The 17,475-nt window shown below is 53.1% G+C and overlaps 1 protein-coding gene and 1 long non-coding RNA gene across 20 annotated transcripts; one reads left to right on the top strand and one right to left on the bottom strand.

Moving 5' to 3' along the window:
- Positions 1–77: 77 nt before the first annotated feature.
- On the bottom strand, positions 78–16,667 carry LOC110345923 (uncharacterized). 9 transcript variants are annotated; one of them, XR_015447455.1, is made up of 4 exons: positions 16,575–16,667; positions 3,333–13,676; positions 3,120–3,214; positions 78–2,961 (listed from the first exon to the last, which is right to left on the bottom strand). It is a non-coding gene; the product is annotated as an uncharacterized LOC110345923 (long non-coding RNA). The 9 variants fall into 9 exon arrangements; XR_015447454.1 differs by having other exon boundaries at positions 78–3,497; positions 4,074–4,177; positions 4,320–13,676; positions 16,575–16,666; XR_015447451.1 differs by having other exon boundaries at positions 78–2,095; positions 2,863–13,676.
- Positions 5,944–11,000, top strand: Nmrk2 (nicotinamide riboside kinase 2). Of its 11 annotated transcripts, none has more exons than XM_021244947.2 (7): positions 5,944–6,098; positions 7,866–7,956; positions 8,444–8,492; positions 8,581–8,737; positions 9,238–9,309; positions 9,434–9,540; positions 10,752–11,000. In XM_021244947.2, the coding sequence occupies exons 1-7, from the start codon at positions 6,067–6,069 to the stop codon at positions 10,976–10,978; spliced, it is 735 nt and encodes a 244-aa protein (XP_021100606.2). In that variant the 5' UTR covers positions 5,944–6,066; the 3' UTR covers positions 10,979–11,000. The 11 variants fall into 11 exon arrangements, with proteins under 11 accessions (XP_021100606.2, XP_004865928.1, XP_021100604.2 ...); XM_004865871.4 differs by having other exon boundaries at positions 10,747–11,000; XM_021244945.2 differs by having other exon boundaries at positions 8,429–8,492.
- Positions 16,668–17,475: the final 808 nt, after the last annotated feature.

Here is a 17,475-nt window from a genome sequence, read left to right as displayed (position 1 = left end):
TTTGGTGGTACTGGTCCTGGAACCCAGGTCCTTCCTACTGAGCTACATGCCCTCAGCCCTTTTTATTTCTTATTTCAAGACAAGTTCTCACAAGGTTACTAGGTTGCCCAGACTGGGCTCCATCATGTGATCCTCCTGCCTCAGCCTCCTGAGTGGCTGGGATGACAGGAGAGCTCCAGCCACACGTGGCCTGAGTGTATGCTTTAGTAAGTTACTTTCTTCAGGCCTGAAACTTAAAGGATATGCCAATCATCTCAATAATCTAGATAATCCCTATTTTAATGTAATCTCTTTATTGTGATAAAATGCACAAAGCATAAAATTTACCAACAGAGACATTTCATACATTCACAATGTCCAGTAGCCACCACCTCTAATTAGTTCAGAACATTCCGTCTCCCCATAGGAAGCCCCATCCGTCCCCATGAGCTGTCACTCCAACCCCTCCCAGCCCCGGCACCCACAACTCCACTTCCTGTCTCTGGAGTCGCTTGTCCTGGGCATTTCCAGTCCATGGAGCTCATGCTGTGCAACAGCATGGTCGCAGTTTAATGCCACCAGACCTGGGCTGTTTGGGTGCCTGGGCCTCCGCTGCAGCCTCGTGTGGACCCCAGAGGCCTCTGCAGGCATCCTGCCAGGTCTTGGTGACAACTCACTGTCACTAAAGCCCCCAGGAAATTCTCTCTCCCCAAGGGGCTGGGCTTTCCTGTGTCGGATGAAACTCATGTCACAGACTCAGCCGCTCTGCCCAACTGCCAAACAGGGAAACTGAGACCCAGAAAGGTCCAGGGCAGAAGCTCAGCCAGGATAAGAGAAGGAGAAGGTTAGGGGTCATCCAGGAGAGACCGCAGTGGTGGGTATTTGTACCACATCCATCCCACATGGGCCGCTCAGGAATGTCACCCACACCACTATCTCAAATCCACATGGTGAGTGAGAAGCTTTCTGGGGACGGGACATGGAGGATTCAGAGCAGAGAAGGGCCCAGACCTGACTTAGGCTTGTGTCACAAAGCTCCCTCAGCTACCACCTGGGCAGAGAAGAGGCCGTGGCAGGAGTGACCAGGAGGCCCTAGAAGCCGCACAGTTACCCAGGTGAGCATAGATGGAGGCCTGCAGGGAGGGATTTCCATCTGTGACCATCCCCTACCCTGAGGGCTTCAAACCACAGAAATGTGCGTGGCGCAGCTCTGGAAGCCAGAATTGCAAAATCCAAGTCTGTGCAGGCCGTGGAGGCTCCGGGGAGTTCCTTCCCGCCTCTCCCGGCATCAGGGCTCCGGGTGGTCATGGGCTTGGGGATGCCACAGCCAGCCCTCTGAACCAGGGGACTTGTCAAGGAATTAGGACCCTGGAATCCTTTCCGGGGACCCCAGGTCAAAGTCAGGCATGGGTGAAGTACAGGATCACTGCATTGTAATAGAACACAGGAAAGAGAGGAGTTCATAACCTGGAGGTGTCCAGTGTGGGGGTGAGAACACCCATTATTCTCTGAAAAGACCATTCCCATCCTCCTTTCTCCTTTCTCTCTGAGTAGCCAGATTGTCTACCTGTGTATCACGCAAACTAACTTCTAGGAACAGGTTGACCAGGTGTGGTGCAGGCTGTTACCACAGCACTTGGGAGGCTGAGGCAGGAGGATCACAAGTTTGAGCCCAGTCTGGGCAACTGACTGAGACCTGGTTTCCAAAAAAAGGGAAAAAACCAGCTAGCCCTGTGGAAATTTTCTAAGAATCCTGGCGCTGTCTCTTTTTGCTGTTTTTCTGGTCTCTTCCTGTTGTCATGGCGACTGTCAACCATCATGGAGCCAGAGGGCAGGAATCTTCCAGGGACACGCAGGACAGTGAGAGGTCTTCAGCCTGCAGGTGGCCCAAGTCAGCGTCACTATCCTGGTAGGGTTGCTGGGCGGGCGGTGTTACCACATGGTGTCCCTGGGGCCAAGTAGGCAGCACCCACTGTCCTGACTTCCAGGAAGCACAGAGTGTGACATGCGCCAGGTTCTGTCCCCAGCACCGCAAACACCAATGACAGAAGGGCCGGATTTAGCTCAGCAGCACCACATCTGCCTCGTAACTGCAAGGTCCTGAGTTTGATCCCTGCTACCGTAAAAAAGGAAAACAAAAATGACAGCAAAACAAAAACAGAAAAAGGAGGACTAAGAAAATACCAAAAACTGGGGAGGATGTGATATGGAGCAAAAGGAACTGCTCAGGGTCACCATGGGAACATGACCCCAGGCAGCAGTTGTGGGGAACAGCCTGAAGCTCCTCAGAAAGTGCACCTGTCATCAGGAGGCTGAAGCAGGAGGATCTCAAAGCCAAGCCCAGCCTGGGCAACCTAGTGGCTCTCTGAGACTTTATCTCAAAATAAAAAATTAAAAAAGAGTCGGGGATGGGACTCAGCATAAAGGCCCTGAGTTCTATCCCCAGTGCCACACACACACACGCAAAATTTTAGATTATGTGAATTTTATGTCACTTAAAGTTTAAAAAGCAGAGACCCTTTTCCAGCCTGGATAGACGAGATGTCACAATAGCAGAAGGGTCAGAAAGATGCTGTGTTCCTTGGCTCTGCAGGCGGAGGAAGCGGCTGCAGCCAGGGCAGGGACTGGGTTCTCTTGGGAGCTCCCCCACCAACCGAAACCGGACTCAGCCTCGGAGGCTGCCTAAATCATCACCCAGGGAAGAAGGGTCACCTTCGCTGAGCTTGCACTAGCGCCACCCTCTTTTCCCACCTGAGGGCCAACAGTTGGCAGTGACACCCAGGACCCCTTCAAGTGGCTCTGATCCAGCATCCGCACTTCGAGCTGTTCTCCTGCAGCCACTGCCCAGGGGTCCCAGGGAAAGCACGGTGACTCGGGACCCACCTGGCCACGGCCGCAAGGGGAGTCGAGCTGACCTGTGGGCTTAGCACCATGTTGAGTCCGGTCCTTCGTGTCCCTAGAAGATTTCTGCCCTCTGGTGCCCTCATGATCGACAGTCACCATGACAACAGAAGAGACCAGAAAAACAGCAAAAAGAGAGAGGGCCTGAATTCTTAGAAAATCCCCACCCATCCCAGGAGACCCCATGACTGTTCCTCCTCTCCATCAGTTGTCTCTCTCCTCCATTCCACTCAACCTACATCCATGACATTCTTGAGCTGGGTGTAGTGGCACACATCTGGCATCTCAGCACTATGGGAGGCTGAGGCAGGAGGATCGAAAGTCTGAGCCCAGCCTAAAATAAAAAAGAGCTGTGGATGTAGCTCAGTGCAAAGGCTCTGGGTTCAATCTCCAGTACTGTAATAATAATAATAATAATAATAATAATAATAACAATGTGTAGTGGTTCATACCTGTAATTTCAGCTACTCAAGAGGCTGAAGCTGGAGGATCACAAGTTTGAGGCCAGCCTGGGCAACCTAACAAGACCATACCTCAAATGAAAAACAGTAAGTCTGGGATTGAGGCTCAGTGGTATGGTGTTTGCCTAGCATGCGTGAGGTCCTGTGAGGTTCTATCTGTAGCACCAAGAAAGAAAAAAGAAAGGAAGGAAGGAAAGAAGGAAGGAATAAAGGAGGGAGGAAATAATGACTTACTTAAATCATTATGTAAAAAATGATGACTACTTATATGAACATTATTACCTAAAAAGCTTTAAAAATTGTTCTTACAAAACAGTTGTTTCTCATTTAATAATTATAATCAAGTTAAAATGTAGTGGGTAAATGTTATTATTTTTAAATATTAATGAATGCTTTAACTTTTCCTCACTGTTTAATATGTGATGTGCTACATCATGACTGTCACCCACTTCAACAAAAGCTACTTGGAGTCCTGAGTCCTTTTTAGGAGTAAAAGAAGCTGGATATTGTGGCACACACCTATAATCCAGCTACTCGAGAGGCCGAGGCAGAGGATGGCAAGCTCCAGCCTAGCCTGGGTAATTTAGCAATTTAGCAAGACCCTGTCTCGAAGTAAATAAGACAGTGTGAAGGCCCTGGGTTTAATCTCCAGTACTGCAAAAGAAAAAGAGACGGAGATGTGTGTTGGTCAACTCGCTGCAGTTGTAACAAATGCTAGAGCCAATCACTCACAGAGAGGAAAGGTTTATGCTGGCTCACAGTTTCAGTAGTTCCAGTCCATGGTCAGTGGCCTGGATGCAGGGGGAAGTGTGCGATGACATAAAGCTGCTCACCTCCTGGCCAGGGAGCAAAAGAGAGGAGGGGACCAGGACTCAGGGACTCCCTCAAGGCCACACCCCAATGACCTCACTTCTTCCCACTAGCCCCACCTCTTAAAGGACCCACCACCTCCCAACAGCAGCCAGCTGCAGACCGCACCTTCCAGATGTGGGCTTCGGGGGATATTCCAAAGCCTCCCAAACTACAGCAGCTCCCACACCCGCAGTCAGCTGCCCTTGAACTCCAAGTTGTCTGGTGGCTGTGCATCCTGTGGGCCTGTAGTGACACACTATCTGCGACCACACTTCAGCCTCACCTGTTTTCCCAAGAGCCTGGGGTCAGCAAGAATCCTGTCCAGAGGTTCGGCCAGAGCCCCCGCCTCGGTATCCAATCACCCTTGATGTGGAACTGAATCCCTCCCACCCCAGCCCCGCAACACAAAGTGTGTCTTAGCTTTTTTTTTTTTTAATGGCTGAACTGGGGATTGAACCCAGGACCTTCACACTGAGCTACCTCCCCAACTCTGTTTATTTTTTATTTTGAGATGGGGTCTCACTAAGTCTCTAGGTTGCCCAAACTTGGAATTCTCCTGCCTCAGCCTCCCTGACTGCTGGAATGACAGGCATGTACCACCACACCCAGCTCCATTGAGTATTTTAATAGTCATCCAATTATTTTTTTCTTTGCCAATAATATGGGGATCAGCACCTCTCCAGGCTACAATGGGGCTGATCCCAATTAAAGCAGAACTTAAAATATCAGTTTTCCTAGCTGAAAGCAGCTCCCCGCTCAGCAAACCCCCACCTCCCATAACTGCTGAGCTACTTCAGATAAGGTAAACGGCAAGATTCTTGCTAACAAGAGTCCTGTGAAGTCCTGGTTTCTCGGGAATCTGCCTTCCTACAAGGCTGACTTCCTCCTGGCTTTGATAAGGTAGACAGTCATATATTCCTGTAAATGAAGTCTGTAACCTCTGAGGAACTGTGTGCTCGCAAAAGATACAGTTAATGGGCTGGGAATTTAGCTCAGTGGTTCCTATGCCTACCTCGAAAGCACAAGGTCCCCAGTTCAACCCCCAGTACCAAAAAGAAAAAAGGATACAGTTACGACTGACAACTGTGATCCTGGTTTATATCATCCTCAAACTCCTGATTTCTGGTTCTCAGGGCTAAGCTGATGTCTTTGTTCCTTTCTGTGCCCACCCCTGCAAACATTGTATAAAAATAAGAACATTTCTTGGTTCCACACTTGGGTTTTTGGCCCGGAGTCCACTGGAGTGCACCTGATAAAGTCCTCCTGTTTCCCACCGGTCTCTCTCCTGCCTTGGAATTCTGCAACACAATTTCTCAGGCCACACCGTGGGCCCCTGGGGTCCTGCTGAGATTTTCTGGCTGGCCCAGGCCATGAGAGCAAAGCTATCTTGGGGTTCAGTGCCACTCTGGATCCTGAGTCAGTCCTGGGCCCCATCTTTGGGAAAAGGAAGTTCTCAGCAGGGCCGGCCAGGACTGAGTTCCCTTCCCTTGCCGTGACCAGGCTCAGTCTCAATGTCAGTCAGGGTCAGGCCCGGGGACACACCGTGGCTGATATTTTTAGGGAAGGGAGCTGTGCCCCTCATGATCTGGCTTCTCTGGCCAGGAGTGGGGAGGAGGGAGGAGAGGGGGAGGGGGAGGGGAGGAGGAAGGGGGCTCCCCGCCCTGGCTGGGACTAATTTAGGCAAAAGCACCCTGCGCTATTTCCAGCCACAGGAACAGGTGCCCCCCCACCCCCACCAGGCAGCCCTGCCTGCGGCTTCCTCCCCCGGGACGCCCTCCGGGATGCCTGTGCCTATAAAGGCACCAGGTTTTCTCAATGAATCGGGACAGCCTGGCAGCAGGTCACCGAGGAGTGCACCGGCCCCGCCCCCTCCATGGATATGAAGTTCGTCGTGGGCATCGGAGGGTGAGCCCGAGGGGCGAGGGCAGCAGGGAGGCGGGGAATGAACCCAGGAGGTTGGAGCCACCCAGCCAATCCCATCCCCTAAGGAACAAGGGGCCGCCAAGTGCAGGACCCGGTGTTTCATTTTTCCAGCTGGAAAGCATTCTCCCTCGACTTTATTTAGGGGAGTAAAAAAATCATCCGGGCAGGGTGGTCCACACCTGTCATCCCAGCATTCTGGGAGGCTGAGGCAGGAGGGTTGCAAGTTTGAAGCCACCTGGGAAACTTAGCGACTTAGGGAGACCTTGTCTCAAAATAAAAAATTTTTTCAAGGGCTGGGAGTGTAGCTCAGTGTGAAGGCTTTGGATTCAATCCCCAGGACAGCCAAAAAAAAGGGGGGGAAAAATCAGTAAATTAAGGCCAGGCACTCCCTAAAGGACCTTGGGCCAGCCTTGGGCTAGCCCAGGGACAGACACATGGGCGCATGGACCAGAGTCCCCAGAACACCACTGTCCCTGAGCGGATAAGGCTCTGTAACAACCAGAATTAATGTCGGGCATTTGCTAACTTGCTTTTTTTTAAACACAGGTTCTTCCCTGCTTCCTCCTCCAACCTTGAATATTAATTCTCTTTCTTTAAAAAATAAATAAATAAATAAACACAGGGTCTCTCCATGTAGTTCAGGCTGAGCTTGAACTCACTATGTAGCCCAGGCTAGCCTCAAACTCAAGACAATCCTCCTGATTCAGCCTCCCCAGTGATGGGAACAGGGGCGTGCATCATTCACTCGCTTCTAACCTGCTTTTTCCCTATAATATTTCAGGATCCCTTTTTCCCACCAGCCCCTTGTAAGGGTGATTGTCTGTTCCCCTGTCCCACACCTGCCTTCCTTATGCCCCAGATGCCTAGGACAGAGGAAACTGAAACAGGAGGTCATCACTCTCCAGAAGGGCCTGGAGGTTGACCTTTCTCTGATCCTTGGTCAGTCCTAGGAGGCAAGATGAGTCTTTTTCTTAGCCATGGGGAAGCCTGCTGTCCTGGTGCCCAGGACTGTCCTCAAGACTTTAAGATGTTCAGTGTCAAATCTAGAAAACCAGCTGGGGATTTAGCTCAGTGGTTCTGCCACCTGCCTCAAAAGCACAAGGTCCCAAGTTTGATCCCCAGTACCAAAAAAATAAATAAATAAGTAAAACTAGTAAGCCAGGACAGGATGGTCACCCTAAAGTACAACTGACTGTCTGACTCGCTCTTTCTTTCTCTTTTTTCTTTCTTTCTTTCTCTCTCTCTCTCTTTCTTTCTTTCTTTTTCTTCTTTTTCTTTCTTTCTTTCCTTCCTTCTTCCTTTCTTCTTTCTCTCTTTTTGTTGTTGTTTGTTTACTGGGGATTGAACCCAGGGAGCCCTGAGCTACACTCTCAGCCCTTTTCAATTTTTTATTGTGAGACAGGGTCTCACTAAGTCAAAAGCTGCCCAGCCTGGGCTGAAACTTGCGATCCTCCTGCCTCAGCCTCCCAGACTGCTGAGGTGACAGTCATGTGCCACCCGCCTTACCCATCTGGGTTGGGTTTGCCTGTTTCTGTTTTCTTTGTGTCTTTTGGTTCTAAGTGAGGTTGGACATCATTTCTGAAGTTGATTTCATTTTTCAGGGTTTGGTGGGGACTCCTAGCTTTTCTGCTGCAAATATCTCTTCTCCCCTGACTGCCCCTCCCACTGACCCTGGGCCTCTGGGCTCCTATCCACCCACACTGGTCCTTCCCCCGGTGCCCCACAGCCTCAAGCCTGCTCTCTCTGCAGTGTGACCAACAGTGGGAAGACCACGCTGACCAACAGCCTCCGCAAGGCCCTGCCCAACTGCTGTGTGATCCACCAGGACGACTTCTTCAAGGTGCCCAGGGACAATGGGCTGGAGGGGCCGCAGGGCAGCAGCCAGGCCCAGGCCAGCCGCCTTCTGCAAAGTGGGCTTATCTGGCTGCTTTGAATGAGTTTTCTTTTCCGAAACTAGGAAGTGAACCCAGACCCTTCACTCTGAACTACAGTCTCAGCCCTTTTTCTTAGTTTTCATTTAGAGACAGGCACTCACTGAGTCACTAAGTTGCCCAGGCTGGGCTTGAACTTGAGATCCTCCTGCCTCAGCCTCCCAGAGTGCTGGGATGACAGGCGTGCACACCCACACTGGCTTCCTATGGCTGCTTACTCAGGGTGGGAAAGGAGGATAATGCGCCACCTGGGACCTGGGAGCAGGGGGCAGAGGCTGCAGGAAGCCCCAGCCTCCCCGCTGTGGGCTCGCAGGTACCCAGTGGCCCAGGGAAGAGGAGGAGATGGGGCTGGCAGAAGCGAATACTGAGACCCCAGCTCAGGCTCCTCTGTTTCAGCCCCAGGACCAAATAGCTGTTGGGGAGGATGGCTTCAAACAGTGGGATGGTAAGAACAACGGCCACCCCCTGTCTCTTGGTGTCCTCCGTGGTCCCGGGGTCCCGTCCTCCAACACCCACTGTCCCTGCCTCCCCAGCGCTCGAGGCTCTGGACATGGAGGCCATGCTGGGCACTGTGCAGGCCTGGCTCAGCAGCCCCCAGAAGTTCGCCCGCGCACACGGGGTCAAGCTGCAGCCCGACGCCCCCGACACCCACATCCTGCTGCTGGAAGGCTTCCTGCTCTACAGCTACAGGTGAGCGCCAGTCCCGCCCCTCCCCAGCTACACTGGTTCCTGTGTTGACACAAGACCAAGCGGCGAGGCCATGGGAGGCCCAGGAATCCTTCTAGAGCCCAGCAACCCAGGCTGGACCTTTGGATTTTCTGTGACACATCCAAGAGCAAGACAGAGTACCTCCCTGTCTGAATTGAAGGATCTGAGCCAGGTGTGGTGGTGCACACCTGTCATCCCAGCACACAGGGAGGCTGAGGCAGGAGGATCCCCAGTTCCAGCTCAGCCTAGGCAACTTAATGACTTAGTGAGGCCCTGTCTAAAATTAAAAAATTAAAAAGGGTTAGGGATGGAGCTCAGTGCAAAGGCCCTGGGTTCAGCCCTCAGTACCTCCTCAAAACTGGAGGAGCAATATGACTCTATTCTCAGGGGTCTGCCATGCTGGGTCCCTCCCTGACCCTGAAGTGAGCTGGCTCAGGTCTCCTGGAAAGTCCTGGGCTCTGACCGTGTCACCTCCCCTCCAGGCCCTTGCTGGACGTGTACAGCCGCAGTTACTTCCTGACGGTCCCCTATGAGGAGTGCAAGTGGCGGAGAAGGTGTGCAGCAGCAGGAGGCGCTGTGGACCCGCTTCCCTGTGTGCGGTGCCTGGCTGTGACCCTGTGTGACCCACCCTCGGGGGCCCTGGCTGGGGGCCATTTCTGTCCTCTGTCTCCCTCGCAGCACCCGCAGCTACCCGGTCCCTGACCCCCCTGGGCTCTTTGACGGCCACGTGTGGCCCATGTACCAGAAGTATAAGCGGGAGATGGAGGCCAGTGGTGTGGAAGTAGGTAAGGGCCCTGCACCCCTGCTGCATCTCAGTCCCCTCCTCTCCTTCCCCACGGCGTTACAGACAGCTGAGTCAGGTAGAAATGTTCTAGGCATCAGACAGGGTGAGGCCCTCCAGGGAGGCCGGGCCGGGATGAAAACGCAGCAAACTGTGACTAGAGGCGCGTGGAAGATTAAAGTCACCATGGCCAGCTGTGCAAACTTCACTAGGGGATAGAGTGACGTTTGAGGTCATCAGTACCACCCTTTGGAGATTTCCCATATAAGCAGGCTGTCATCTGGCTGGCCGGCCAACCTCCCCCACCCACTAAGACTGCTAAATCTAACCCTAAAGACAGAAGGAAGCCAGGCATGGTGGGGCACACCTGTCATCACAGCACTCGGGAGGCTGGAGCCTGAGGCAGGAGGATGGCTGTGAATTTGAGGCCAGCCTGGGCTACAAAGTGCGTGCAAGGCCAACCCGAACTACATAGACCCTATCTGAAAAAAACCAAACAAAAAATAAAAATAAAGACAAGACTGAGACTATAGATTATCGACCCAGGTTAATGATGTCATCCATACGCCCTGGCTATGTGCCCTGCTTTCCTGCTGGATCAATAATAGTTAAGCAACTCTATTTGTAATCTCACTGGCTGAGTGTATAGTTTGATCCATGCTGTACCCACCTCATGATTTTGCCCTGTGAAAGTCTCTCAGGAAAGTGGGATCTGTGGCAACCCACTCTCGGGTCCCCTCCTGTCTCTCAGGAGCTATCTCTCCCAATAAATTTTCCTACTTTAACCTCTGTTGTTCCTTAGAACTTGTTCCTCAATTTAGGGGAACACAAACTCACCGTATCTGACATCTAGCAGGTTGGGAGTTACATTTTTCCCCTATCAAAATGAGAGACAATCTGGAAGTCCCTCCTTGAGTCTCACCTGCAGTCTCTTTTTTTGAAACAGTCTTGCTCTGCAGTTCAGGCTGACTTTGAACTCACCATGTAGCCAAGGCTGGCCTAGAACTCACAGCGATCCTCCTGTCTCAGCCTCCCGAGTGGTGGGCATGCCTGGCTGTACCTGCAGTGTCTCTTGTTGTTGGTGCCAAATGCTGTTCTATGCCCGCAGCCTGACTGCAAGTCCACTGCCTCTGCACCCAGCAGAGTCCCTGTGCCCCGCACATGGGTGGCCCTGGGACCCCAAGGCTGACCTCGGCCTCTCTGATTTCAGTACAGCTGGACGGCACGCAGCCCCGAGATGCGCTCTTCCTGCAGGTCCTGGGCGACATCCAGAACTTGCTGCTCAACCAGGATTCCAGTCCCAGGATAGCCGGTCCTGGGCAAGCAGCCGGCCACTGTGTGGCTGTGTCCCCTTTGGGGACATCTCCAAGGAGTGTGTGAGCGGTGTCGCGAGGTGCTGGGATCCCAATGCCTTTGTGACCTCGTGGTGGCTTACGGAATAAACTCGGTCCTGTTTTTATAATCCTTGGTGTCTGGCGTGTTCCGTCTGAAGGGCTGAGAGGACCCTCCTGGCTCTCTGGGGTCTCTGGTAGCCTCTGGGGTGGGACTGAGAGCCCTGGGCACTTACAGCCTTGGGCTATTTGGATCTCTGCGTGGGATTCTCTGGGGCCTCAGTTTCTCCAAATGGCAAATTTCCTGCAAGGTTTCAACCAACAGCCAGAACCTCAGAGCCAGGCCTGATGTTTTCCCTTCCGTGGGCTGAGCTCTGCCCTCTCCTGCCCTGTCATTGTCTTCTGTGACTAAAGCTGATGTCCATATAATAGGTTTTCCAGAATCTTCCTTGTCCCCAAACACCCATAAAGAGCTGGGCATGGTGGCACATGCCTGTAACCCTGGTACTTGGGAGGCTGGGGCAGGAGGATTGCAGTGAGTTTGAGGCCAGCCTGGACTACATGGTGAGACCCCACCTCAAAGAAACAAATACCAGGGCTGGGGATTTAGCTCAGTGGCGCCACATCTGCCTCGAAAGCGAAAGGTCCTGAGTTCGATCTCCCATACCGCAAAAACAAAACAAAACAAAACAAAACAAAACAAAACAAAACATGAAGGACATGCCTCTGTCCAGGAACTGAGCTCATCTTCCCTCCCAAGGAATTCACATTTCCTGGAGACCCTCTCCGCACACCCTCAGGGTGGCATTTTATTATTTCTGCCCACTTCACAGAGTGAGAAACTGAGGCTCAGATTAATTTGGTGGAGCTGGGATTTGAACCTGGGTGACCCAGATTTCATTTCCCCCCACCTGGTACTGAGGATGGAATCCAGGGCCTTTGCACTGAGCCACATCCCCAGCCCTTTTCATTTTTTATTTTGAGACAGGGTCTCGCTAAGATGGGCAAGCTGGGCTGGAACTTGCCATCCTCCTCCCTCAGCCTCCCAGAGGGCTGGGATGACAGGCGTGTGCCACCACATGCAGCTATTCTTTTTGCCCAAAGTGAACTGGAAGGTCCGGCGGACCCAGGATTGGGGTGGCAGGATGGGGCATCCCTTGGTCAGAGGGTGACACCTCATGGGCACCTGCTGAACCGCAGCTGCTGGCCCCCTTCAGTCCAGAAGGGCACAGGACACAGGTCAGGTGGGTTTGGACACAGCAGTGGACATTTGGAAAGCACATGGGTGCACAGAACAGAAAGAACCAAATCCCATACCGCACAGCACTCTCACTCCTAAGAAACTTTTTTTTGTTGTGTTGTTACCGGGGATCGAACTCGGGTCCTTGCTCTTGGGCAGCAGGCGGCAAAACCACTGAGCTAAATCCCTGGCCCTGATCTCACTCCTAAGAATACACAGAAAAGAATTGAACAGGGTGTAGTGGCGCACACCTGTCATCCAAGCTACTCCAGAGGCTGAGGCAGGAGGTTCACAGGTTCAAGCCCAGATTGGGCAACTTAGCAACTTAGCAAGACGAGACCCTGTCTCAAAATTGAAAGAATAAAAAAGGCTGGGGCTGTAGCTCAATGTGAAGGTCCTGGTTCAATCCCCACTACAACCAGGAAAAAAAACCCTAATTCTAAAAGAGTAATTATAATGGTATACTATAATGAAAGTTGTGTATAACTTATGGATTATTTATCTGGGGGATTTTCTGTTTAATTGTTTCAAACCGTGGCTGACTTCAGCCAGCTGAAACCCTGGGATGTTTAAGCACAGATAAGGGGAGTTGCACCCAGGTCAGCTAATTACAGGGCACGTTCATTTGTGTAGCCCAAGAGCTAAGAACTGTTCCCTATTTTGACTGTTTATGTGTTTATTCCTTTTCAGTGCGGGGGTCGGAACACAGGGCCTTTACACATGCTGGGCAGACAGTATACAACCAAGGTGGACTCCCAACCACTGGCTTTACAATTTTAAGTGGCCAGGGAAGAAAAAAATACAAAAAGAATTAAATTTTTCCACACAGGCAAATTATATGGAATTCAAATTTCAGTGTCTATAAATAAAGTTTTATTGGCACACAGCCATGCCCACTTGAAACTGTTCTGAGCTATTAACAGCTGAGTTGAGTCGCCATGGCCGTTCCAGGCTGTTCTGCAAAGCCAGAAATATTTACCATCTGTCCCTCTGCAGGAAATGTGTGTCGATCCATGTGGTACATGCAAGGTCCAGGGTGGAGGGCCTCAGGGGACAGATACAGCTTTGGGGACAGGTGACATCTGAGGCCCTCGTGCCTGGAGGACAGTCAGGAGCGACTACGGGAGAGAGCCCAGGGGCCTTGCCAAGCCATGACCTTTGCCACAGGCACGCACAGTGTCAGGCGGATCTGCCACCTGACACTGTGACCAAAATAGTCCAGGATGGGACAGGGACACGGGAGAGGTGGCTCTAGGACAGCCAGAGTGCTGCTTGGCCAGTCAGGCATCTTGGGCTTTATTGTTAAAAAAAAAAAAAAAGAATGATTGGCACACACTTGTAATCCCAGCATTCTTGGGAGGCTGAAACAGGAGGATCTCAAGCTTTAGCAGCCTGGACAATTTAGCAAGACCTTGTCTCAAAATAAAAAAGATAAAGGTCAAAGGATGTGGCTCAGCAGTATTGTGCCCCTGGGTCCGATCCACAGCGCAAGAAAAGAAAAGAAGGGCCGGGGATTTAGCTCAGTGGTTCTGCTGCCTGCCTCCCAAGTGCAAGGTCCTGATTTGATCCCTGGTGCAAAAAAAAAAAAAAAAGTAAAGAAAAGAAAAGGGGGGAGAGGGGAGGAGGGAAGGGGAGGAGGGAAGGGAAGGGAAGAGAATTCCTGACACCTGGCACAGCATGGAGGCCGTGCTGCTCAGTGAGATGAGGCAGACACGGGAGGACACGCAGTGCAGGGCCCCACCCCCAGGAGGCCCAGCGTGGTCAGATCCACAGGGACAGGAAGGAGGACGGTGCCAGGTTGGGGAGGGGCGGGGGTCAGCCTTTCCTGGGACAGAGCTCAGCAGGGGAGATGGAAAGCCCCGTAGGTGAACAGTGGGGACGGCACAGCCGTGGGATGCTCTCGATGCTGCTGAGCCAGGTGCTTAGGCATAGTCAAGATGGTGAATTTTGTTTTATGTATATTTTTTCAAAAATTTGTTAGCCAGGTGTGGTGGCACACACCTGTCATCCCTGCACTCAGGAGGCTGAGGCAGGAGGATTGCCTTGAGTTCAAGGCCAGCCTGGGCCACATAGTGAGTTCAAGGCCAGCCTGAACTATATAACAAGACCCTGTCTTAAAAATTTGGGGAGCGGGGCCAGGGATCTAGCTCAGTGGTGCCGCCACCTGCCTCACAAACACAAGGTCCTGAGTTTGAACCCTGGTACCAAAAAAAAATTTATTTTTTTTTGTTAAAAAGAACAGGAACACTAGCAATAGGGCGACCTGCTGAACATGATGCCTGTCATCCCAGCTCTCAGGAGGCTGAGGCAAGAACATCACTGTAAGTTCAAAGCCAGCTTGGGCTACATAGTGAGACCCTGCCTCCAAAAAATTAATAATAATAATAACAACAACAATAATAATATTAATAATAAAAATCCAAAGAACTACTGAACCTAAAAATGCTTGGTCACACATCACATCTCTCTCAAGGACACCCAGCAGTCAGCCTCCCCCTTCCTGAGAGTTTCAAGGCCAAGATCTATCTCAGTTGAGAGTATTCTCACTGGTCCTGCCCCAGAGGACCCGGGGCTGTGGATGTCTGGGGACACTTGGGCTCCTGGTGTGGAGCAGGCAGAGGCCAGGGCAGTCTGCTCTGGTGACAGCAGATGGGGGCTCCAAGCCCGTCCCCTGCCCCCTCGAGGCTCCCAGCACGGGACACATGGCTCCCTCAGGGCCCGGGCAAGGGCTGAGAGCCCAGCACCCCTGGCTGCACCCTGGTGGCCAATACCTGTGTGGGCCAGCACCTCCCCAGCCCCCGGACCTTAGTGGGGCCAGGCCTGGCCATGTCACAGGTCCCCCTGCCTGGGGGCTCCCTCCTTTGTCCCTGCAGGGCACCACAGGCAGGGAACCCAGCCTAGGAGGATGAAGGCCACCTGCCCCTGCCAGGAAGCTTGGAGGCGACCTTCTATGCTCCCCTGGAGATGGGCGACAGGAGGCCAGGAGCAGGGGCCTGGGCCCGGGGGATCCTAGAAAGTTGTCCCAGGATTCCTGGGGGCTGAGAGGACGCCTGGCTGGGATAAGGCTCCTCAGAAGGTTCACCAGTCAGGAAGCTGATCTGTACTCCACTTCCTGCTGGACATCTCACCCCTCCCCAGTGGCCCTCTGGAAAGACACGCAGACGGGCTGATGACCTCCCCTGTGGGCCGGACGTGCCCTGTCCCCACGGCTCCCCCACCGGGGCACCCAGCCCCCAGGTGGTCACCTGGCAGAACTTGGGCCTTCCCCTCAAGTCCTAACAGCTGTGGAGGAGAGAGGCAGAAACCCACCCACCCGGTCGGGAGAGGACAGAGACCAGCACTGGGGACAGAGGCTACACCTGTCACCCACATCAAGTAGCACTCAACCAGCCTCTTAATCAGCAGTTACTCAGCTGCCGCCACCCCCACCCCAGGGCCCCACTGGGGCCAACACAGTCACCTCCAAAGGCCAGCCCGCTCCGGCCGCTAAGGGGGGGTGTTTGGGGCTGACTCAGGGACCAGCCACGGCCAGGGGGAGGAGCAGGCTGAAGGGGAGAAAAGCTGACAGCTTCAGAGGCCGCCATGCCATCTGCCACAGGCCAGGAGCCCCCAAATCTTCCTGGCATTCTCAAGGGGGCTGAGGGATTCCAAGAAGCAGCCTCAGCTCCCCCTGTTCCCAAGGAACTTCCAGAAGTCCTGGGCAAAACTGGGAGTCAGAGAACACAGGGGCTCTGCTGCCTTCGAGGTAGGGGGACAGGGATGGCAGGGTTGGCAGCTTCTAGAAAGGGTGCCTTGGGGCTCCCACCAAAATGCCAGGCAGAGTGTGGTGATGCATGCCTATCAGCCCAGCACTTTGGGAAGCTGAGGCAGGAATTATCTCCAGTTCAAACCTACCTGGGCACCTTAGGGAGACCCTACAAAAGACAAAAAGGGCTGGGGATACAGCTCAGTGTTAAGGCTCTGGGTTCAATCCCCAGTACCACCAAAAAAAAAGAAAGAAAGAAAAAAAGAAACCTTCAAAATATAAAATCTCATGGGGCTGGAATAGGGGGCAGGAAGATGGGAGGGACCCCAGCTCAAGCCTGGCCATTCACCTCCCCCACAGCAAGACACACATGCATTCTTGGGGTCACCTGGCCTGAAGCAGGGGACCCCGGCTCCATCCCCTCTAGAATAAGGAGAACTGGAGGGCAGGTCCAGCCCCTAGACTGTCGCTGCTCAACTTCTTTCTCCTCCTCCTCCCACCATCCTCTCCAGTCTGGGACAGTCCCAAGCTGTCCTGAAGGCCACCAAATCAATGGCCTGGGACAACTGAGTGCCACCACGGATCTGTGTTTCTCTTGCCCTGTGAACGGGGCGTCTCATGCCCACACTGTTCGCTGTGTGACTCCGAGGCGGCCGCCGAGGGCCGACATTCTGCGTGGGGCCGGCCATGGGGTGAGGCGGGGGAATGGTTTTGGTACTTACTTTTCTTTTTGTCTCACAACAGGGGGGTTAAAGGTCTCAGGGGCTGAAGGAGCCACCCGGGGCTGGCGGGCCTGGCTTTATAGAAGTGTCACCCAGTGCCCAGGGGCAGAGTGCCCCAGTTATTAATAGCGGCTGCCGTGTCCTGCCCATACATGGTCAAGAACACGGCTGCCGTGGACTTGGCTGGGCTCAGCTGGCTGCCCGCCCCTGTTCCTGACCCCTTAGCCACGACAGCATATGTCAACTCTTCCCTACAAGAAGCAGGGATAAGCTGGGTGTGGTGGCGCACACCTCCAATCATAGCACTGGGGAGGCTGAGGCAGGAGGATCACTCTGAGTTCAAGGCCACCCTGTACTACATAGCGAGACCCTGTCTCAAAACACCTCCCCACATCAATCCTCGGTACCAAAAAAAAAAACACCTGCCCCCCAAAAGGCAGGTGGCTCCCTTGTCACTTGGCCAGTGATTTGCCTGCTGCTACATCTGCTGTGTGAGACCCTGATAATCCTTCCTGTCCCCTGCATGGCCCTAGAGGCCTGTGGTGTGCTCCTCCCCGGGGCTGTAAGTATTGTGACTAATAAACTGCAGGCCCTCATACATAGCCAGTATCAGGTGTCATGTGCTATGCCATCTGTGTCACCCTTTGGCAGGACCCCCACAGCCACTCATAGGGTGCAGCAGGCCACTGAAGCACAAGCTGCAGAGCCTGTGGCCTATGAGTCCACAGCCTGGTCCTGGCCAGCATTTCTGACCCCATCCAGCCGGGGCTCTGGGTTCTAGAATGTTCCACCCCCACCCAGAGCTGCCTGTCTGCCACACTTGGTCCGGTTTGAACTTTTCTGGAATTTCCTGTGTAGCTGCCCAAACCTCCCTGCTCGTCTTCGGTAAGTTGCAGACTGT

This window comes from Heterocephalus glaber, unplaced genomic scaffold (assembly GCF_053883595.1).
Source record: "Heterocephalus glaber isolate CG9 unplaced genomic scaffold, H.glaber_assembly_v1.0 deba00001760, whole genome shotgun sequence".
In the NCBI taxonomy this organism is placed as follows: Eukaryota; Metazoa; Chordata; class Mammalia; order Rodentia; family Bathyergidae; genus Heterocephalus; species Heterocephalus glaber.
The sequence above is the reverse complement of the archived record's forward strand: the minus strand, read 5'-3'. Positions and strand labels throughout refer to the sequence as shown.

What these genes read in the sequence shown, in the direction of transcription:
- Nmrk2 (XM_021244942.2), top strand. Translation starts at nt 6,009, where the DNA reads ATGAATCGGGACAGCCTGGCAGCAGGTCACCGAGGAGTGCACCGGCCC. An exon ending in ACCAGGACGACTTCTTCAAG is followed by an intron (nt 7,957 to 8,428) that starts GTGCCCAGGGAC and finishes ACCCCAGCTCAG; the next exon opens with GCTCCTCTGTTTCAGCCCCA. An exon ending in GAGTGCAAGTGGCGGAGAAG is followed by an intron (nt 9,310 to 9,433) that starts GTGTGCAGCAGC and finishes TCTCCCTCGCAG; the next exon opens with CACCCGCAGCTACCCGGTCC.